General features: G+C 55.0%; 1 protein-coding gene and 1 long non-coding RNA gene across 3 annotated transcripts in view; one reads left to right on the top strand and one right to left on the bottom strand.

Moving 5' to 3' along the window:
• The first annotated feature begins 744 nt into the window (after positions 1-744).
• Positions 745-10763, top strand: LOC125687974 (uncharacterized). Of its 2 annotated transcripts, none has more exons than XR_007374539.1 (4): positions 745-954; positions 2795-3187; positions 5036-5146; positions 10235-10763. It is a non-coding gene; the product is annotated as an uncharacterized LOC125687974 (long non-coding RNA). The 2 variants fall into 2 exon arrangements; XR_007374540.1 differs by lacking the exon at positions 10235-10763 and adding an exon at positions 8543-8756.
• Positions 10764-14085: 3322 nt separating this feature from the next.
• The window catches only part of LOC125694952 (uncharacterized), a 54061-nt gene continuing 44642 nt past the window's right edge, over positions 14086-23504 (bottom strand). The window contains exon 3 of the mRNA XM_048948925.1: positions 14086-14864. Within this exon, the coding sequence (XP_048804882.1) occupies positions 14086-14864 (779 nt within the window). The remainder of the gene's footprint in view (positions 14865-23504) is intronic.

The raw sequence follows: 23504 nt of genomic DNA, 5'->3' as shown, positions 1-23504 counted from the left end.
CACGATGCTAGCAACACTACAAAAGGTGCTGCTCATAGTAAGGACTATGCTAGAGGCGGTGCTCACCAGAAGAACGATGCCTCGGATGGTGCCAGGAACGGTGCACACTCAAAGGGAAGGCAATGAAGATGGAGCAACCATGACACATGGTGCTGGAGAGCTCAACCAAGAGAGTGCTAATGCAACGCATGGCGCTGGAGATGGCAACGGAGAGGGTGATCACACGATGGAGAATGCTGAAGAGGGCAATCAAGAGGCTGCTCCCATGAAGCATGACACTGCAGAAGCCTAAAAAGACAGCGCACAACCACAGGCGACGCTGGAAAAGAGCAAGCATTGGACACGTCTGCAGACGTAGCTTGAGAGGAAAATGGAGCGGGTACTGCCGTGATGGATGATGCTGGAGATGCAATGGAGAGGGCGCTCCTGTGACAGGCGACACTGGTGAAGGCACTGGAGAGGGTTGCTCCCACGACGGGTGGTGCTGGAGAGGGCAGTCTGCCAACAGACAATGATGGAGAAACAGAAAGCCGCGCTCGTCTGGTGGATGATGCTGACAAGCTGCACCGAAAGGAGCTCCCACGATGGATGGTGCACAGGATGGTGCACAGGATGGTGCACAGGATGGTGCACAGGATGGTGCAGCGGATGGGGTAGAGTGCACTTAGGCAATGGACTATGCCAGAGGAGGCACTGCCAAAAGCGATAATCAGAACGATTAAACTGAAGCGGTGCAGGAGATGGTGCTCGCCAGAAAGACAGTGCCAGTGGCACAACAAAAGATGCTGCTCACAATCAGGGCAGTGCAAGAGGCAGTGCTGGAGATGGCTCGCCAGAAGGACAATGTCACAGGTAGCACAGGAGATTGCACCATCCACAAGGACGATGCCACACGTGAGGCCATAAACAGCGCTCTCGCAACAATCCACGCTGCCCTGGGCGCTTCTGGGACTGGTGGCTCTGCTGATGGCGCTTACCAGGACGACCAAGCAAGGGGCGGCACCGGAGATGGTGCTCACTGGAAGGATAATGCTGAAGGCAAAACCGTAGATGTGCTCACCAGAAGGACAAGGCAAGAGGTAGTGCAGGAGATGGCACACATCAGAACGACGATGCTAGAGGCGGTGCCTGACAGGGCATACTCCAGAAGTACAGAGAAGGTGATGGGGCACCTGAGACAGGCAGTGCTGCTGAAGCAGGGCGGCGCATAACTTTTCCAGTGAACAAAGCTGAGGAAGCAGCAGGATGTGGTCTTCCAATGGCAGATGCAGCTGAAAATGCAGCATGAGGCTTTGCTCCCACGACAGGCGACAAAGGAGAAGCGTAAGGTGGGGGTCCTCCCGTGGAGGTGAATGCTAGATAAGCAGAAGGACGGGGGTCCTGGGCCACCTGATCTGAATGTGGATGTTTGGTGGCCCTGCTAGGCAGGGGGGTTGGAACTACATGATCCTTGGGGTCCCTTCCAACCCGGGTGATTCTGTGATTCTGTGATTCTGTGATTCAGAAGGAGAGGGTGCTCGTATGATGGATGAAATTGGAGAATGCGAATGAGAGTGCTCTCCCTTGGGAGAAGATGCTATAAAGGGCAACTGAGAGGTTGGTTTCTGGATGGACTATGCTGGAGACGGTTGCTCCCGGGACAGGTGATGCTGGAAAGGGCAGTCTGCCTAGGGACAGTGCTGGAGATACAGAAAGCAGCGCTCGTCTGGTGGTTGATGCTGAAAGCTGCACAAAAAGGAGCTCCCCCAACGGATGATGCTGTAGATGTTGTTGGAGTAGGCGCTTCGCCAATGGACGATGCCAGAGGCAGTGCTCCAGGAAGTGCTGTTCAGAAAGATTACACCAGAGCTGGTGCTGGGGACGGTGCTCACCACATACACGATGCTAGCAACACTACAAAAGGTGCTGCTCATAGTAAGGACTATGCTAGAGGCGGTGCTCACCAGAAGAACGATGCCACAGATGGTGCCAGGAATGGTGCACACTCGAAGGGAAGGCAATGAAGACGGAGCAACCATGACACATGGTGCTGGAGAGCTCAACCAAGAAGGTGCTCCTGCAACGCATGGCGCTGGAGATGGCAACGGAGAGGCTGATCACACGATGGAGAATGCTGAAGAGGGCAATCAAGAGGCTGCTCCCATGAAGGATGACACTGGAGAAGCCTATAAAGACAGCGCACCACCACAGGCGTCGCTGGAAAAGCGCAAGCATTGGACACGTCTGCAGACGTAGCTTGAGAGGAAAATGGAGCGGGTACTGCCGTGATGGATGATGCTGGAGATCAATGGAGAGGGCGCTCCTGTGACAGGCGACACTGGTGAAGGCACTGGAGAGGGTTACTCCCACGACGGGTGGTGCTGGCGAGGGCAGTCTGCCAACAGACAATGCTGGAGAAACAGAAAGCGGCGCTTGTCTGGTGGATGGTGCTGACAAGCTGCACTGAAAGGAGCTCCCACAATGGATGGTGCAGCGGATGGTGCAGCGGATGGTGTAGAGTTCACTCAGGCAATGGACTATGCCAGAGGAGGCACTGCCGAAAGCCATAATCAGAACGATTAAACTGAAGCGGTGCAGGAGATGGTGCTCGCCAGAAAGACAGTGCCAGTGGCACAACAAAAGATGCTGCTCACAATCAGGACAGTGCAAGAGGCGGTGCTTGAGATGGCTCGCCAGTAGGACAATGTCACAGGTAGCACAGGAGATTGCACCATCCACAAGGACGATGCCACACGTGAGGCCATAAACAGCGCTCCCGCAACAATCCACGCTGCCCTGGGCGCTTCTGGGACAGGTGGCTCTGCTGATGCGCTTACCAGGAGGACCAAGCAAGGGGCGGCACCGGAGATGGTGCTCACTGGAAGGATAATGCTGAAGGCAAAACCGTAGATGTGCTCACCAGAAGGACAAGGCAAGAGGTAGTGCAGGAGATGGCACACATCAGAACGACGATGCTAGAGGCGGTGCCTGACAGGGCATACTCCAGAAGTACAGAGAAGGTGATGGGGCACCTGAGACAGGCAGTGCTGCTGAAGCAGGGCGGCGCATAACTTTTCCAGTGAACAAAGCTGAGGAAGCAGCAGGATGTGGTCTTCCAATGGCAGATGCAGCTGAAAATGCAGCATGAGGCTTTGCTCCCACGACAGGCGACAAAGGAGAAGCGTAAGGTGGGGGTGCTCCCGTGAAGGTGAATGCTAGATAAGCAGAAGGAGAGGGTGCTCGTCTGATGGATGAAATTGGAGAATGCGAATGAGAGTGCTCTCCCTTGGGAGAAGATGCTATAAAGGGCAACTGAGAGGTTGGTCTCAGGATGGACTATGCTGGAGACGGTTGCTCCCGGGACAGGTGATGCTGGAAAGGGCAGTCTGCCTAGGGACAGTGCTGGAGATACAGAAAGCAGCGCTCGTCTGGTGGATGATGCTGACAAGCTGCACAAAACGGAGCTCCCCCAACGGATGATGCTGTAGATGTTGTTGGAGAATGCGCTTCGCCAATGGACGATGCCAGAGGCAGTGCTCCAGGAAGAGCTGTTCAGAAAGATTACACCAGAGCTGGTGCTGGGGACGGTGCTCACCACATACACGATGCTAGCAACACTACAAAAGGTGCTGCTCATAGTAAGGACTATGCTAGAGGCGGTGCTCACCAGAAGAACGATGCCATAGATGGTGCCAGGAATGGTGCACACTCGAAGGGAAGGCAATGAAGACGGAGCAACCATGACACATGGTGCTGGAGAGCTCAACCAAGAGAGTGCTCCTGCAACGCATGGCGCTGGAGATGGCAACGGAGAGGGTGATCACACGATGGAGAATGCTGAAGAGGGCAATCAAGAGGCTGCTCCCATGAAGGATGACAATGGAGAAGCCTAAAAAGACAGCGCACCACCACTGGCGACGCTGGAAAAGCGCAAGCATTGGACACGTCTGCAGACGCAGCATGAGAAGAAAATGGAGCGGGTACTGCCGTGATGGATGATGCTGGAGATGCAATGGAGAGGGCGCTCCTGTGACAGGCGACACTGGTGAAGGCACTGGAGAGGGTTACTCCCACGACGGGTGGTGCTGGAGAGGGCAGTCTGCCAACAGACAATGCTGGAGAAACAGAAAGCGGCGCTTGTCTGGTGGATGATGCTGACAAGCTGCACCGAAAGGAGCTCCCACGATGGATGGTGGAGCGGATGGTGCGGCGGATGGTGCGGCGGATGGTGCGGCGGATGGTGCGGCGGATGGTGCGGCGGATGGTGCAGCGGATGGTGCAGCGGATGGTGCAGCGGATGGTGCAGCGGATGGTGCAGCGGATGGTGCAGCGGATGGTGCAGCGGATGGTGCAGCGGATGGTGTAGAGTTCACTTAGGCAATGCACTATGCCAGAGGAGGCACTGCCGAAAGCGATAATCAGAACGATTAAACTGAAGCGGTGCAGGAGATGGTGCTCGCCAGAAAGACAGTGCCAGTGGCACAACAAAAGATGCTGCTCACAATCAGGGCAGTGCAAGAGGCGGTGCTGGAGATGGCTCGCCAGAAGGACAATGTCACAGGTAGCACAGGAGATTGCACCATCCACAAGGACGATGCCACACGTGAGGCCATAAACAGCGCTCCCGCAACAATCTACACTGCCCTGGGCGCTTCTGGGACTGGTGGCTCTGCTGATGTGCTTACCCGGAGGACCAAGCAAGGGGCGGCACCGGAGATGGTGCTCACTGGAAGGATAATGCTGAAGGCAAAACCGTAGATGTGCTCACCAGAAGGACAAGGCAAGAGGTAGTGCAGGAGATGGCACACATCAGAACGACGATGCTAGAGGCGGTGCCTGACAGGGCATGCTCCAGAAGTACAGAGAAGGTGATGGGGCACCTGAGACAGGCAGTGCTGCTGAAGCAGGGCGGCGCATAACTTTTCCAGTGAACAAAGCTGAGGAAGCAGCAGGATGTGGTCTTCCAATGGCAGATGCAGCTGAAAATGCAGCATGAGGCTTTGCTCCCACGACAGGCGACAAAGGAGAAGCGTAAGGTTGGGGTGCTCCCGTGAAGGTGAATGCTAGATAAGCAGAAGGAGAGGGTGCTCGTATGATGGATGAAATTGGAGAATCCGAATGAGAGTGCTCTCCTGTGAGAGAAGATGCTATAAAGGGCAACTGAGAGGTTGGTCTCACGATGGACTATGCTGGAGACGGTTGCTCCCGGGACAGGTGATGCTGGAAAGGGCAGTCTGCCTAGGGACAGTGCTGGAGATACAGAAAGCAGCGCTCGTCTGGTGGATGATGCTAACAAGCTGCACAAAAAGGAGCTCCCCCAACGGATGATGCTGTAGATGTTGTTGGAGAAGGCGCTTCGCCAATGGACGATGCCAGAGGCAGTGCTCCCGGAAGCGCGATTCTGAAAGATTAAACCAGAGCTGGTGCTGGAGACGGTGCTCACCACATACACGATGCTAGCAACACTACAAAAGGTGCTGCTCATAGTAAGGACTATGCTAGAGGCGGTGCTCACCAGAAGAACGATGCCACAGATGGTGCCCGGAACGGTGCACACTCGAAGGGAAGGCAATGAAGACGGAGCAACCATGACACATGGTGCTGGAGAGCTCAACCAAGAGAGTGCTCCTGCAACGCATGGCGCTGGAGATGGCAACGGAGAGGGTGATCACACGATGGAGAATGCTGAAGAGGGCAATCAGGAGACTGCTTCCGTGAAGGATGACAATGGAGAAGCCTAAAAAGACAGCACTCCACCACAGGCGACGCAGGGAAAGCGTAAGCATTGGACACGTCTGCAGACGTAGCTTGAGAGGAAATTGGAGCGGGTACTGCCGTGATGGATGATGCTGGAGATGCAATGGAGAGGGCGCTCCTGTGACAGGCGACACTGGTGAAGGCACTGGAGAGGGTTACTCCCACGACGGGTGGTGCTGGAGAGGGCAGTCTGCCAACAGACAATGCTGGAGAAACAGAAAGCGGCGCTTGTCTGTTGGATGATGCTGACAAGCTGCACTGAAAGGAGCTCCCACAATGGATGGTGCAGCGGATGGTGTAGAGTGCACTTAGGCAATGCACTATGCCAGAGGAGGCACTGCCGAAAGCGATAATCAGAACGATTAAACTGAAGCGGTGCAGGAGATGGTGCTCGCCAGAAAGACAGTGCCAGTGGCACAACAAAAGATGCTGCTCACAATCAGGGCAGTGCAAGAGGCAGTGCTGGAGATGGCTCGCCAGAAGGACAATGTCACAGGTAGCACAGGAGATTGCACCATCCACAAGGACGATGCCACACGTGAGGCCATAAACAGCGCTCCCGCAACAATCCACGCTTCCCTGGGCGCTTCTGGGACTGGTGGCTCTGCTGATGCGCTTACCAGGAGGACCAAGCAAGGGGCGGCACCGGAGATGGTGCTCACTGGAAGGATAATGCTGAAGGCAAAACCGTAGATGTGCTCACCAGAAGGACAAGGCAAGAGGTAGTGCAGGAGATGGCACACATCAGAACGACGATGCTAGAGGCGGTGCCTGACAGGGCATACTCCAGAAGTACAGAGAAGGTGATGGGGCACCTGAGACAGGCAGTGCTGCTGAAGCAGGGCGGCGCATAACTTTTCCAGTGAACAAAGCTGAGGAAGCAGCAGGATGTGGTCTTCCAATGGCAGATGCAGCTGAAAATGCAGCATGAGGCTTTGCTCCCACGACAGGCGACAAAGGAGAAGCGTAAGGTTGGGGTGCTCCCGTGAAGGTGAATGCTAGATAAGCAGAAGGAGAGGGTGCTCGTATGATGGATGAAATTGGAGAATCCAAATGAGAGTGCTTTCCTGTGAGAGAAGATGCTATAAAGGGCAACTGAGAGGTTGGTCTCAGGATGGACTATGCTGGAGACGGTTGCTCCCGGGACAGGCGATGCTGGAAAGGGTAGTCTGCCTAGGGACAGTGCTGGAGATACAGAAAGCAGCGCTCGTCTGGTGGTTGATGCTGACAAGCTGCACAAAAAGGAGCTCCCTCAACGGATGATGCTGTAGATGTTGTTGGAGTAGGCGCTTCGCCAATGGACGATGCCAGAGGCAGTGCTCCAGGAAGTGCTGTTCAGAAAGATTACACCAGAGCTGGTGCTGGAGACGGTGCTCACCACATACACGATGCTAGCAACACTACAAAAGGTGCTGCTCATAGTAAGGACTATGCTAGAGGCGGTGCTCACCAGAAGAACGATGCCACAGATGGTGCCAGGAACGGTGCACACTCGAAGGGAAGGCAATGAAGACGGAGCAACCATGACACATGGTGCTGGAGAGCTCAACCAAGAGAGTGCTCCTGCAACGCATGGCGCTGGAGATGGCAACGGAGAGGCTGATCACACGATGGAGAATGCTGAAGAGGGCAATCAAGAGGCTGCTCCCGTGAAGAATGACACTGGAGAAGCCTAAAAAGACAGCGCACCACCACAGGCGACGCTGGAAAAGCGCAAGCATTGGACACGTCTGCAGACGTAGCTTGAGAGGAAAATGGAGCGGGTACTGCCGTGATGGATGATGCTGGAGATGCAATGGAGAGGGCGCTCCTGTGACAGGCGACACTGGTGAAGGCACTGGAGAGGGTTACTCCCACGACGGGTGGTGCTGGAGAGGGCAGTCTGCCAACAGACAATGCTGGAGAAACAGAAAGCGGCGCTTGTCTGGTGGATGATGCTGACAAGCTGCACCGAAAGGAGCTCCCACAATGGATGGTGCAGCGGATGGTGCAGAGGATGGTGTAGAGTGCACTTAGGCAATGGACTATGCCAGAGGAGGCACTGCCGAAAGCGATAATCAGAACGATTAAACTGAAGCGGTGCAGGAGATGGTGCTCGCCAGAAAGACAGTGCCAGTGGCACAACAAAAGATGCTGCTCACAATCAGGACAGTGCAAGAGGCGGTGCTGGAGATGGCTCGCCAGAAGGACAATGTCACAGGTAGCACAGGAGATTGCACCATCCACAAGGACGATGCCACACGTGAGGCCATAAACAGTGCTCCCGCAACAATCCACGCTGCCCTGGGCGCTTCTGGGACTGGTGGCTCTGCTGATGCGCTTACCAGGAGGACCAAGCAAGGGGCGGCACCGGAGATGGTGCTCACTGGAAGGATAATGCTGAAGGCAAAACCGTAGATGTGCTCACCAGAAGGACAAGGCAAGAGGTAGTGCAGGAGATGGCACACATCAGAACAACGATGTTAGAGGCGGTGCCTGACAGGGCATACTCCAGAAGTACAGAGAAGGTGATGGGGCACCTGAGACAGGCAGTGCTGCTGAAGCAGGGCGGCGCATAACTTTTCCAGTGAACAAAGCTGAGGAAGCAGAAGGATGTGGTCTCCCAATGGCAGATGCAGCTGAAAATGCAGCATGAGGCTTTGCTCCCACGACAGGCGACAAAGGAGAAGCGTAAGGTGGGGGTGCTCCCGTGAAGGTGAATGCTAGATAAGCAGAAGGAGAGGGTGCTCGTATGATGGATGAAATTGGAGAATGCGAATGAGAGTGCTCTCCCTTGGGAGAAGATGCTATAAAGGGCAACTGAGAGGTTGGTCTCAGGATGGACTATGCTGGAGACGGTTGCTCCCGGGACAGGTGATGCTGGAAAGGGCAGTCTGCCTAGGGACAGTGCTGGAGATACAGAAAGCAGCGCTCGTCTGGTGGTTGATGCTGACAAGCTGCACAAAAAGGAGCTCCCCCAACGGATGATGCTGTAGATGTTGTTGGAGAAGGCGCTTCGCCAATGGACGATGCCAGAGGCAGTGCTCTAGGAAGTGCGATTCTGAAAGATTACACCAGAGCTGGTGCTGGAGACGGTGCTCACCACATACACGATGCTAGCAACACTTCAAAAGGTGCTGCTCATAGTAAGGACTATGCTAGAGGCGGTGCTCACCAGAAGAACGATGCCACAGATGGTGCCAGGAACGGTGCACACTCGAAGGGAAGGCAATGAAGACGGAGCAACCATGACACATGGTGCTGGAGAGCTCAACCAAGAGAGTGCTCCTGCAACGCATGGCGCTGGAGATGGCAACGGAGAGGGTGATCACACGATGGAGAATGCTGAAGAGGACCATCAAGAGGCTGCTCCCGTGAAGAATGACACTGGAGAAGCCTAAAAAGACAGCGCACCACCACAGGCGACGCTGGAAAAGCGCAAGCATTGGACACGTCTGCAGGCGTAGCTTGAGAGGAAAATGGAGCGGGTACTGCCGTGATGGATGATGCTGGAGATGCAATGGAGAGGGCGCTCCTGTGACAGGCGACACTGGTGGAGGCACTGGAGAGGGTTACTCCCACGACGGGTGGTGCTGGAGAGGGCAGTCTGCCAACAGACAATGCTGGAGAAACAGAAAGCGGCGCTTGTCTGGTGGATGATGCTGACAAGCTGCACCGAAAGGAGCTCCCACGATGGATGGTGCAGCGGATGGTGTAGAGTTCACTTAGGCAATGGACTATGCCAGAGGAGGCACTGCCGAAAGCGATAATCAGAACGATTAAACTGAAGCGGTGCAGGAGATGGTGCTCACCAGAAAGACAGTGCCAGTGGCACAACAAAAGATGCTGCTCACAATCAGGACAGTGCAAGAGGCGGTGCTGGAGATGGCTCGCCAGTAGGACAATGTCACAGGTAGCACAGGAGATTGCACCATCCACAAGGACGATGCCACACGTGAGGCCATAAACAGCGCTCCCGCAACAATCCACGCTGCCCTGGGCGCTTCTGGGACTGGTGGCTCTGCTGATGCGCTTACCAGGAGGACCAAGCAAGGGGCGGCACCGGAGATGGTGCTCACTGGAAGGATAATGCTGAAGGCAAAACCGTAGATGTGCTCACCAGAAGGACAAGGCAAGAGGTAGTGCAGGAGATGGCACACATCAGAACGACGATGCTAGAGGCGGTGCCTGACAGGGCATACTCCAGAAGTACAGAGAAGGTGATGGGGCACCTGAGACAGGCAGTGCTGCTGAAGCAGGGCGGCGCATAACTTTTCCAGTGAACAAAGCTGAGGAAGCAGAAGGATGTGGTCTCCCAATGGCAGATGCAGCTGAAAATGCAGCATGAGGCTTTGCTCCCACGACAGGCGACAAAGGAGAAGCGTAAGGTGGGGGTGCTCCCGTGAAGGTGAATGCTAGATAAGCAGAAGGAGAGGGTGCTCGTCTGATGGATGAAATTGGAGAATGCGAATGAGAGTGCTCTCCCTTGGGAGAAGATGCTATAAAGGGCAACTGAGAGGTTGGTCTCAGGATGGACTATGCTGGAGACGGTTGCTCCCGGGACAGGTGATGCTGGAAAGGGCAGTCTGCCTAGGGACAGTGCTGGAGATACAGAAAGCAGCGCTCGTCTGGTGGTTGATGCTGACAAGCTGCACAAAAAGGAGCTCCCCCAACGGATGATGCTGTAGATGTTGTTGGAGTAGGCGCTTCGCCAATGGACGATGCCAGAGGCAGTGCTCCAGGAAGTGCTGTTCAGAAAGATTACACCAGAGCTGGTGCTGGAGACGGTGCTCACCACATACACGATGCTAGCAACACTACAAAAGGTGCTGCTCATAGTAAGGACTATGCTAGAGGCGGTGCTCACCAGAAGAACGATGCCACAGATGGTGCCAGGAACGGTGCACACTCGAAGGGAAGGCAATGAAGACGGAGCAACCATGACACATGGTGCTGGAGAGCTCAACCAAGAGAGTGCTCCTGCAACGCATGGCGCTGGAGATGGCAACGGAGAGGGTGATCACACGATGGAGAATGCTGAAGAGGGCAATCAAGAGGCTGCTCCCGTGAAGAATGACACTGGAGAAGCCTAAAAAGACAGCGCACCACCACAGGCGACGCTGGAAAAGCGCAAGCATTGGACACGTCTGCAGGCGTAGCTTGAGAGGAAAATGGAGCGGGTACTGCCGTGATGGATGATGCTGGAGATGCAATGGAGAGGGCGCTCCTGTGACAGGCGACACTGGTGAAGGCACTGGAGAGGGTTACTCCCACGACGGGTGGTGCTGGAGAGGGCAGTCTGCCAACAGACAATGCTGGAGAAACAGAAAGCGGCGCTTGTCTGGTGGATGATGCTGACAAGCTGCACCGAAAGGAGCTCCCACGATGGATGGTGCAGCGGATGGTGTAGAGTTCACTTAGGCAATGGACTATGCCAGAGGAGGCACTGCCGAAAGCGATAATCAGAACGATTAAACTGAAGCGGTGCAGGAGATGGTGCTCGCCAGAAAGACAGTGCCAGTGGCACAACAAAAGATGCTGCTCACAATCAGGACAGTGCAAGAGGCGGTGCTGGAGATGGCTCGCCAGAAGGACAATGTCACAGGTAGCACAGGAGATTGCACCATCCACAAGGACGATGCCACACGTGAGGCCATAAACAGCGCTCCCGCAACAATCCACGCTGCCCTGGGCGCTTCTGGGACTGGTGGCTCTGCTGATGCGCTTACCAGGACGACCAAGCAAGGGGCGGCACCGGAGATGGTGCTCACTGGAAGGATAATGCTGAAGGCAAAACCGTAGATGTGCTCACCAGAAGGACAAGGCAAGAGGTAGTGCAGGAGATGGCACACATCAGAACGACGATGCTAGAGGCGGTGCCTGACAGGGCATACTCCAGAAGTACAGAGAAGGTGATGGGGCACCTGAGACAGGCAGTGCTGCTGAAGCAGGGCAGCGCATAACTTTTCCAGTGAACAAAGCTGAGGAAGCAGCAGGATGTGGTCTTCCAATGGCAGATGCAGCTGAAAATGCAGCATGAGGCTTTGCTCCCACGACAGGCGACAAAGGAGAAGCGTAAGGTTGGGGTGCTCCCGTGAAGGTGAATGCTAGATAAGCAGAAGGAGAGGGTGCTCGTATGATGGATGAAATTGGAGAATCCAAATGAGAGTGCTCTCCTGTGAGAGAAGATGCTATAAAGGGCAACTGAGAGGTTGGTCTCACGATGGACTATGCTGGAGACGGTTGCTCCCGGGACAGGCGATGCTGGAAAGGGTAGTCTGCCTAGGGACAGTGCTGGAGATACAGAAAGCAGCGCTCGTCTGGTGGTTGATGCTGACAAGCTGCACAAAAAGGAGCTCCCTCAACGGATGATGCTGTAGATGTTGTTGGAGTAGGCGTTTCGCCTATGGATGATGCCAGAGGCAGTGCTCCAGGAAGTGCTGTTCAGAAAGATTACACCAGAGCTGGTGCTGGAGACGGTACTCACCACATACACGATGCTAGCAACACTACAAAAGGTGCTGCTCATAGTAAGGACTATGCTAGAGGCGGTGCTCACCAGAAGAACGATGCCACAGATGGTGCCAGGAACGGTGCACACTCGAAGGGAAGGCAATGAAGACGGAGCAACCATGACACATGGTGCTGGAGAGCTCAACCAAGAGAGTGCTCCTGCAACGCATGGCGCTGGAGATGGCAACGGAGAGGCTGATCACACGATGGAGAATGCTGAAGAGGGCAATCAAGAGGCTGCTCCCGTGAAGAATGACACTGGAGAAGCCTAAAAAGACAGCGCACCACCACAGGCGACGCTGGAAAAGCGCAAGCATTGGACACGTCTGCAGACGTAGCTTGAGAGGAAAATGGAGCGGGTACTGCCGTGATGGATGATGCTGGAGATGCAATGGAGAGGGCGCTCCTGTGACAGGCGACACTGGTGAAGGCACTGGAGAGGGTTACTCCCACGACGGGTGGTGCTGGAGAGGGCAGTCTGCCAACAGACAATGCTGGAGAAACAGAAAGCGGCGCTTGTCTGGTGGATGATGCTGACAAGCTGCACCGAAAGGAGCTCCCACAATGGATGGTGCAGCGGATGGTGCAGCGGATGGTGCAGAGGATGGTGTAGAGTGCACTTAGGCAATGGACTATGCCAGAGGAGGCACTGCCGAAATCGATAATCAGAACGATTAAACTGAAGCGGTGCAGGAGATGGTGCTCGCCAGAAAGACAGTGCCAGTGGCACAACAAAAGATGCTGCTCACAATCAGGACAGTGCAAGAGGCGGTGCTGGAGATGGCTCGCCAGAAGGACAATGTCACAGGTAGCACAGGAGATTGCACCATCCACAAGGACGATGCCACACGTGAGGCCATAAACAGCGCTCCCGCAACAATCCACGCTGCCCTGGGCGCTTCTGGGACTGGTGGCTCTGCTGATGCGCTTACCAGGACGACCAAGCAAGGGGCGGCACCGGAGATGGTGCTCACTGGAAGGATAATGCTGAAGGCAAAACCGTAGATGTGCTCACCAGAAGGACAAGGCAAGAGGTAGTGCAGGAGATGGCACACATCAGAACGACGATGCTAGAGGCGGTGCCTGACAGGGCATACTCCAGAAGTACAGAGAAGGTGATGGGGCACCTGAGACAGGCAGTGCTGCTGAAGCAGGGCAGCGCATAACTTTTCCAGTGAACAAAGCTGAGGAAGCAGCAGGATGTGGTCTTCCAATGGCAGATGCAGGTGAAAATGCAGCATGAGGCTTTGCTCCCACGACAGGCGACAAAGGAGAAGCGTAAGGTTGGGGTGCTCCCGTGAAGGTGAATGCTAGATAAGCAGAAGGAGAGGGTGCTCGTATGATGGATGAAATTGGAGAATCCAAATGAGAGTGCTTTCCTGTGAGAGAAGATGCTATAAAGGGCAACTGAGAGGTTGGTCTCACGATGGACTATGCTGGAGACGGTTGCTCCCGGGACAGGCGATGCTGGAAAGGGTAGTCTGCCTAGGGACACTGCTGGAGATACAGAAAGCAGCGCTCGTCTGGTGGTTGATGCTGACAAGCTGCACAAAAAGGAGCTCCCTCAACGGATGATGCTGTAGATGTTGTTGGAGTAGGCGCTTCGCCAATGGACGATGCCAGAGGCAGTGCTCCAGGAAGTGCTGTTCAGAAAGATTACACCAGAGCTGGTGCTGGAGACGGTGCTCACCACATACACGATGCTAGCAACACTACAAAAGGTGCTGCTCATAGTAAGGACTATGCTAGAGGCGGTGCTCACCAGAAGAACGATGCCACAGATGGTGCCAGGAACGGTGCACACTCGAAGGGAAGGCAATGAAGACGGAGCAACCATGACACATGGTGCTGGAGAGCTCAACCAAGAGAGTGCTCCTGCAACGCATGGCGCTGGAGATGGCAACGGAGAGGGTGATCACACGATGGAGAATGCTGAAGAGGGCAATCAAGAGGCTGCTCCCGTGAAGAATGACACTGGAGAAGCCTAAAAAGACAGCGCACCACCACAGGCGACGCTGGAAAAGCGCAAGCATTGGACACGTCTGCAGACGTAGCTTGAGAGGAAAATGGAGCGGGTACTGCCGTGATGGATGATGCTGGAGATGCAATGGAGAGGGCGCTCCTGTGACAGGCGACACTGGTGAAGGCACTGGAGAGGGTTACTCCCACGACGGGTGGTGCTGGAGAGGGCAGTCTGCCAACAGACAATGCTGGAGAAACAGAAAGCGGCGCTTGTCTGGTGGATGATGCTGACAAGCTGCACCGAAAGGAGCTCCCACGATGGATGGTGCAGCGGATGGTGCAGAGGATGGTGTAGAGTGCACTTAGGCAATGGACTATGCCAGAGGAGGCACTGCCGAAAGCGATAATCAGAACGATTAAACTGAAGCGGTGCAGGAGATGGTGCTCGCCAGAAAGACAGTGCCAGTGGCACAACAAAAGATGCTGCTCACAATCAGGACAGTGCAAGAGGCGGTGCTGGAGATGGCTCGCCAGAAGGACAATGTCACAGGTAGCACAGGAGATTGCACCATCCACAAGGACGATGCCACACGTGAGGCCATAAACAGCGCTCCCGCAACAATCCACGCTGCCCTGGGCGCTTCTGGGACTGGTGGCTCTGCTGATGCGCTTACCTGGAGGACCAAGCAAGGGGCGGCACCGGAGATGGTGCTCACTGGAAGGATAATGCTGAAGGCAAAACCGTAGATGTGCTCACCAGAAGGACAAGGCAAGAGGTAGTGCAGGAGATGGCACACATCAGAACGACAATGCTAGAGGCGGTGCCTGACAGGGCATACTCCAGAAGTACAGAGAAGGTGATGGGGCACCTGAGACAGGCAGTGCTGCTGAAGCAGGGCGGCGCATAACTTTTCCAGTGAACAAAGCTGAGGAAGCAGAAGGATGTGGTCTCCCAATGGCAGATGCAGCTGAAAATGCAGCATGAGGCTTTGCTCCCACGACAGGCGACAAAGGAGAAGCGTAAGGTGGGGGTGCTCCCGTGAAGGTGAATGCTAGATAAGCAGAAGGAGAGGGTGCTCGTCTGATGGATGAAATTGGAGAATGCGAATGAGAGTGCTCTCCCTTGGGAGAAGATGCTATAAAGGGCAACTGAGAGGTTGGTCTCAGGATGGACTATGCTGGAGACGGTTGCTCCCGGGACAGGTGATGCTGGAAAGGGCAGTCTGCCTAGGGACAGTGCTGGAGATACAGAAAGCAGCGCTCGTCTGGTGGTTGATGCTGACAAGCTGCACAAAAAGGAGCTCCCCCAACGGATGATGCTGTAGATGTTGTTGGAGAAGGTGCTTCGCCAATGGACGATGCCAGAGGCAGTGCTCTAGGAAGTGCGATTCTGAAAGATTAAACCAGAGCTGGTGCTGGAGACGGTGCTCACCACATACACGATGCTAGCAACACTACAAAAGGTGCTGCTCATAGTAAGGACTATGCTAGAGGCGGTGCTCACCAGAAGAACGATGCCACAGATGGTGCCAGGAACGGTGCACACTCGAAGGGAAGGCAATGAAGACGGAGCAACCATGACACATGGTGCTGGAGAGCTCAACCAAGAGAGTGCTCCTGCAACGCATGGCGCTGGAGATGGCAACGGAGAGGGTGATCACACGATGGAGAATGCTGAAGAGGGCAATCAGGCGACTGCTTCCGTGAAGAATGACACTGGAGAAGCCTAAAAAGACAGCGCACCACCACAGGCGACGCTGGAAAAGCGCAAGCATTGGACACGTCTGCAGGCGTAGCTTGAGAGGAAAATGGAGCGGGTACTGCCGTGATGGATGATGCTGGAGATGCAATGGAGAGGGCGCTCCTGTGACAGGCGACACTGGTGAAGGCACTGGAGAGGGTTACTCCCACGACGGGTGGTGCTGGAGAGGGCAGTCTGCCAACAGACAATGCTGGAGAAACAGAAAGCGGCGCTTGTCTGGTGGATGATGCTGACAAGCTGCACCGAAAGGAGCTCCCACGATGGATGGTGCAGCGGATGGTGCAGCGGATGGTGCAGCGGATGGTGCAGAGGATGGTGTAGAGTGCACTTAGGCAATGGACTATGCCAGAGGAGGCACTGCCGAAAGCGATAATCAGAACGATTAAACTGAAGCGGTGCAGGAGATGGTGCTCGCCAGAAAGACAGTGCCAGTGGCACAACAAAAGATGCTGCTCACAATCAGGACAGTGCAAGAGGCGGTGCTGGAGATGGCTCGCCAGAAGGACAATGTCACAGGTAGCACAGGAGATTGCACCATCCACAAGGACGATGCCACACGTGAGGCCATAAACAGCGCTCCCGCAACAATCCACGCTGCCCTGGGCGCTTCTGGGACTGGTGGCTCTGCTGATGCGCTTACCAGGACGACCAAGCAAGGGGCGGCACCGGAGATGGTGCTCACTGGAAGGATAATGCTGAAGGCAAAACCGTAGATGTGCTCACCAGAAGGACAAGGCAAGAGGTAGTGCAGGAGATGGCACACATCAGAACGACGATGCTAGAGGCGGTGCCTGACAGGGCATACTCCAGAAGTACAGAGAAGGTGATGGGGCACCTGAGACAGGCAGTGCTGCTGAAGCAGGGCAGCGCATAACTTTTCCAGTGAACAAAGCTGAGGAAGCAGCAGGATGTGGTCTCCCAATGGCAGATGCAGCTGAAAATGCAGCATGAGGCTTTGCTCCCACGACAGGCGACAAAGGAGAAGCGTAAGGTTGGGGTGCTCCCGTGAAGGTGAATGCTAGATAAGCAGAAGGAGAGGGTGCTCGTATGATGGATGAAATTGGAGAATCCAAATGAGAGTGCTTTCCTGTGAGAGAAGATGCTATAAAGGGCAACTGAGAGGTTGGTCTCACGATGGACTATGCTGGAGACGGTTGCTCCCGGGACAGGCGATGCTGGAAAGGGTAGTCTGCCTAGGGACACTGCTGGAGATACAGAAAGCAGCGCTCGTCTGGTGGTTGATGCTGACAAGCTGCACAAAAAGGAGCTCCCTCAACGGATGATGCTGTAGATGTTGTTGGAGTAGGCGCTTCGCCAATGGACGATGCCAGAGGCAGTGCTCCAGGAAGTGCTGTTCAGAAAGATTACACCAGAGCTGGTGCTGGAGACGGTGCTCACCACATACACGATGCTAGCAACACTACAAAAGGTGCTGCTCATAGTAAGGACTATGCTAGAGGCGGTGCTCACCAGAAGAACGATGCCACAGATGGTGCCAGGAACGGTGCACACTCGAAGGGAAGGCAATGAAGACGGAGCAACCATGACACATGGTGCTGGAGAGCTCAACCAAGAGAGTGCTCCTGCAACGCATGGCGCTGGAGATGGCAACGGAGAGGGTGATCACACGATGGAGAATGCTGAAGAGGGCAATCAAGAGGCTGCTCCCGTGAAGAATGACACTGGAGAAGCCTAAAAAGACAGCGCACCACCACAGGCGACGCTGGAAAAGCGCAAGCATTGGACACGTCTGCAGACGTAGCTTGAGAGGAAAATGGAGCGGGTACTGCCGTGATGGATGATGCTGGAGATGCAATGGAGAGGGCGCTCCTGTGACAGGCGACACTGGTGAAGGCACTGGAGAGGGTTACTCCCACGACGGGTGGTGCTGGAGAGGGCAGTCTGCCAACAGACAATGCTGGAGAAACAGAAAGCGGCGCTTGTCTGGTGGATGATGCTGACAAGCTGCACCGAAAGGAGCTCCCACGATGGATGGTGCAGCGGATGGTGCAGCGGATGGTGCAGAGGATGGTGTAGAGTGCACTTAGGCAATGGACTATGCCAGAGGAGGCACTGCCGAAAGCGATAATCAGAACGATTAAACTGAAGCGGTGCAGGAGATGGTGCTCGCCAGAAAGACAGTGCCAGTGGCACAACAAAAGATGCTGCTCACAATCAGGACAGTGCAAGAGGCGGTGCTGGAGATGGCTCGCCAGAAGGACAATGTCACAGGTAGCACAGGAGATTGCACCATCCACAAGGACGATGCCACACGTGAGGCCATAAACAGCGCTCCCGCAACAATCTACGCTGCCCTGGGCGCTTCTGGGACTGGTGGCTCTGCTGATGTGCTTACCAGGACGGCCAAGCAAGGGGCGGCACCGGAGATGGTGCTCACTGGAAGGATAATGCTGAAGGCAAAACCGTAGATGTGCTCACCAGAAGGACAAGGCAAGAGGTAGTGCAGGAGATGGCACACATCAGAACGACGATGCTAGAGGCGGTGCCTGACAGGGCATACTCCAGAAGTACAGAGAAGGTGATGGGGCACCTGAGACAGGCAGTGCTGCTGAAGCAGGGCGGCGCATAACTTTTCCAGTGAACAAAGCTGAGGAAGCAGAAGGATGTGGTCTCCCAATGGCAGATGCAGCTGAAAATGCAGCATGAGGCTTTGCTCCCACGACAGGCGACAAAGGAGAAGCGTAAGGTGGGGGTGCTCCCGTGAAGGTGAATGCTAGATAAGCAGAAGGAGAGGGTGCTCGTCTGATGGATGAAATTGGAGAATGCGAATGAGAGTGCTCTCCCTTGGGAGAAGATGCTATAAAGGGCAACTGAGAGGTTGGTCTCAGGATGGAATATGCTGGAGATGGTTGCTCCCGGGACAGGTGATGCTGGAAAGGGCAGTCTGCCTAGGGACAGTGCTGGAGATACAGAAAGCAGCGCTCGTCTGGTGGTTGATGCTGACAAGCTGCACAAAAAGGAGCTCCCCCAACGGATGATGCTGTAGATGTTGTTGGAGAAGGCGCTTCGCCAATGGACGATGCCAGAGGAAGTGCGATTCTGAAAGATTAAACCAGAGCTGAAGCTGGAGACGGTGCTCACCACATACACGATGCTAGCAACACTACAAAAGGTGCTGCTCATAGTAAGGACTATGCTAGAGGCGGTGCTCACCAGAAGAATGATGCCACAGATGGTGCCAGGAACGGTGCACACTCGAAGGGAAGGCAATGAAGACGGAGCAACCATGACACATGGTGCTGGAGAGCTCAACCAAGAGAGTGCTCCTGCAACGCATGGCGCTGGAGATGGCAACGGAGAGGGTGATCACACGATGGAGAATGCTGAAGAGGGCAATCAAGAGGCTGCTCCCATGAAGGATGACAATGGAGAAGCCTATAAAGACAGCGCACCACCACTGGCGACGCTGGAAAAGCGCAAGCATTGGACACGTCTGCAGGCGTAGCTTGAGAGGAAAATGGAGCGGGTACTGCCGTGATGGATGATGCTGGAGATGCAATGGAGAGGGCGCTCCTGTGACAGGCGACACTGGTGAAGGCACTGGAGAGGGTTACTCCCACGACGGGTGGTGCTGGAGAGGGCAGTTTGCCAACAGACAATGCTGGAGAAACAGAAAGCGACGCTTGTCTGGTGGATGGTGCTGACAAGCTGCACTGAAAGGAGCTCCCACGATGGATGGTGCAGCGGATGGTGCAGCGGATGGTGTAGAGTTCACTTAGGCAATGGACTATGCCAGAGGAGGCACTGCCGAAAGCGATAATCAGAACGATTAAACTGAAGCGGTGCAGGAGATGGTGCTCGCCAGAAAGACAGTGCCAGTGGCACAACAAAAGATGCTGCTCACAATCAGGACAGTGCAAGAGGCGGTGCTGGAGATGGCTCGCCAGAAGGACAATGTCACAGGTAGCACAGGAGATTGCACCATCCACAAGGACGATGCCACACGTGAGGCCATAAACAGCGCTCCCGCAACAATCTACGCTGCCCTGGGCGCTTCTGGGACTGGTGGCTCTGCTGATGTGCTTACCAGGACGGCCAAGCAAGGGGCGGCACCGGAGATGGTGCTCACTGGAAGGATAATGCTGAAGGCAAAACCGTAGATGTGCTCACCAGAAGGACAAGGCAAGAGGTAGTGCAGGAGATGGCACACATCAGAACGACAATGCTAGAGGCGGTGCCTGACAGGGCATACTCCAGAAGTACAGAGAAGGTGATGGGGCACCTGAGACAGGCAGTGCTGCTGAAGCAGGGCGGCGCATAACTTTTCCAGTGAACAAAGCTGAGGAAGCAGAAGGATGTGGTCTCCCAATGGCAGATGCAGCTGAAAATGCAGCATGAGGCTTTGCTCCCACGACAGGCGACAAAGGAGAAGCGTAAGGTGGGGGTGCTCCCGTGAAGGTGAATGCTAGATAAGCAGAAGGAGAGGGTGCTCGTCTGATGGATGAAATTGGAGAATGCGAATGAGAGTGCTCTCCCTTGGGAGAAGATGCTATAAAGGGCAACTGAGAGGTTGGTCTCAGGATGGAATATGCTGGAGATGGTTGCTCCTGGGACAGGCGATGCTGGAAAGGGCAGTCTGCCTAGGGACAGTGCTGGAGATACAGAAAGCAGCGCTCGTCTGGTGGTTGATGCTGAAAGCTGCACAAAAAGGAGCTCCCTCAACGGATGATGCTGTAGATGTTGTTGGAGTAGGCGCTTCGCCAATGGACGATGCCAGAGGCAGTGCTCCAGGAAGTGCTGTTCAGAAAGATTACACCAGAGCTGGTGCTGGAGACGGTGCTCACCACATACACGATGCTAGCAACACTACAAAAGGTGCTGCTCATAGTAAGGACTATGCTAGAGGCGGTGCTCACCAGAAGAACGATGCCCCAGATGGTGCCAGGAACGGTGCACACTCGAAGTGAAGGCAGTGAAGACGGAGCAACCATGACACATGGTGCTGGAGAGCTCAACCAAGAGAGTGCTCCTGCAACGCATGGCGCTGGAGATGGCAACGGAGAGGGTGATCACATGATGGAGAATGCTGAAGAGGACAATCAAGAGGCTGCTCCCGTGAAGAATGACACTGGAGAAGCCTAAAAAGACAGCGCACCACCACAGGCGACGCTGGAAAAGCGCAAGCATTGGACACGTCTGCAGACATAGCTTGAGAGGAAAATGGAGCGGGTACTGCCGTGATGGATGATGCTGGAGATGCAATGGAGAGGGCGCTCCTGTGACAGGCGACACTGGTGAAGGCACTGGAGAGGGTTACTCCCACGACGGGTGGTGCTGGAGAGGGCAGTCTGCCAACAGACAATGCTGGAGAAACAGAAAGCGGCGCTTGTCTGGTGGATGATGCTGACAAGCTGCACCGAAAGGAGCTCCCACGATGGATGGTGCAGCGGATGGTGCAGCGGATGGTGCAGAGGATGGTGTAGAGTGCACTTAGGCAATGGACTATGCCAGAGGAGGCACTGCCGAAAGCGATAATCAGAACGATTAAACTGAAGCGGTGCAGGAGATGGTGCTCGCCAGAAAGACAGTGCCAGTGGCACAACAAAAGATGCTGCTCACAATCAGGACAGTGCAAGAGGCGGTGCTGGAGATGGCTCGCCAGTAGGACAATGTCACAGGTAGCACAGGAGATTGCACCATCCACAAGGACGATGCCACACGTGAGGCCATAAACAGTGCTCCCGCAACAATCTACGCTGCCCTGGGCGCTTCTGGGACTGGTGGCTCTGCTGATGTGCTTACCAGGACGACCAAGCAAGGGGCGGCACCGGAGATGGTGCTCACTGGAAGGATAATGCTGAAGGCAAAACCATAGTTGTGCTCACCAGAAGGACAAGGCAAGAGGTAGTGCAGGAGATGGCACCCATCAGAACAACGATGTTAGAGGCGGTGCCTGACAGGGCATGCTCCAGAAGTACAGAGAAGGTGATGGGGCACCTGAAACAGGCAGTGCTGCTGAAGCAGGGCGGCGCATAACTTTTCCAGTGAACAAAGCTGAGGAAGCAGAAGGATGTGGTCTCCCAATGGCAGATGCAGCTGAAAATGCAGCATGAGGCTTTGCTCCCACGACAGGCGACAAAGGAGAAGCGTAAGGTGGGGGTGCTCCCGTGAAGGTGAATGCTAGATAAGCAGAAGGAGAGGGTGCTCGTCTGATGGATGAAATTGGAGAATGCGAATGAGAGTGCTCTCCCTTGGGAGAAGATGCTATAAAGGGCAACTGAGAGGTTGGTCTCAGGATGGACTATGCTGGAGACGGTTGCTCCCGGGACAGGTGATGCTGGAAAGGGCAGTCTGCCTAGGGACAGTGCTGGAGATACAGAAAGCAGCGCTCGTCTGGTGGTTGATGCTGACAAGCTGCACAAAAAGGAGCTCCCCCAACGGATGATGCTGTAGATGTTGTTGGAGAAGGCGCTTCGCCAATGGACGATGCCAGAGGCAGTGCTCTACGAAGTGCGATTCTGAAAGATTAAACCAGAGCTGGTGCTGGAGACGGTGCTCACCACATACACGATGCTAGCAACACTACAAAAGGTGCTGCTCATAGTAAGGACTATGCTAGAGGCGGTGCTCACCAGAAGAACGATGCCCCAGATGGTGCCAGGAACGGTGCACACTCGAAGGGAAGGCAATGAAGACGGAGCAACCATGACACATGGTGCTGGAGAGCTCAACCAAGAGAGTGCTCCTGCAACGCATGGCGCTGGAGATGGCAACGGAGAGGCTGATCACACGATGGAGAATGCTGAAGAGGGCAATCAAGAGGCTGCTCCCGTGAAGAATGACACTGGAGAAGCCTAAAAAGACAGCGCACCACCACAGGCGACGCTGGAAAAGCGCAAGCATTGGACACGTCTGCAGGCGTAGCTTGAGAGGAAAATGGAGCGGGTACTGCCGTGATGGATGATGCTGGAGATGCAATGGAGAGGGCGCTCCTGTGACAGGCGACACTGGTGAAGGCACTGGAGAGGGTTACTCCCACGACGGGTGGTGCTGGAGAGGGCAGTCTGCCAACAGACAATGCTGGAGAAACAGAAAGCGGCGCTTGTCTGGTGGATGATGCTGACAAGCTGCACCGAAAGGAGCTCCCACGATGGATGGTGCAGCGGATGGTGTAGAGTTCACTTAGGCAATGGACTATGCCAGAGGAGGCACTGCCGAAAGCGATAATCAGAATGATTAAACTGAAGCGGTGCAGGAGATGGTGCTCGCCAGAAAGACAGTGCCAGTGGCACAACAAAAGATGCTGCTCACAATCAGGACAGTGCAAGAGGCGGTGCTGGAGATGGCTCGCCAGTAGGACAATGTCACAGGTAGCACAGGAGATTGCACCATCCACAAGGACGATGCCACACGTGAGGCCATAAACAGCGCTCCCGCAACAATCCACGCTGCCCTGGGCGCTTCTGGGACTGGTGGCTCTGCTGATGCGCTTACCAGGAGGACCAAGCAAGGGGCGGCACCGGAGATGGTGCTCACTGGAAGGATAATGCTGAAGGCAAAACCGTAGATGTGCTCACCAGAAGGACAAGGC

This window comes from Lagopus muta, chromosome 1 (assembly GCF_023343835.1).
Source record: "Lagopus muta isolate bLagMut1 chromosome 1, bLagMut1 primary, whole genome shotgun sequence".
Classification (NCBI taxonomy): Eukaryota; Metazoa; Chordata; class Aves; order Galliformes; family Phasianidae; genus Lagopus; species Lagopus muta.
The sequence above is the reverse complement of the archived record's forward strand: the minus strand, read 5'-3'. Positions and strand labels throughout refer to the sequence as shown.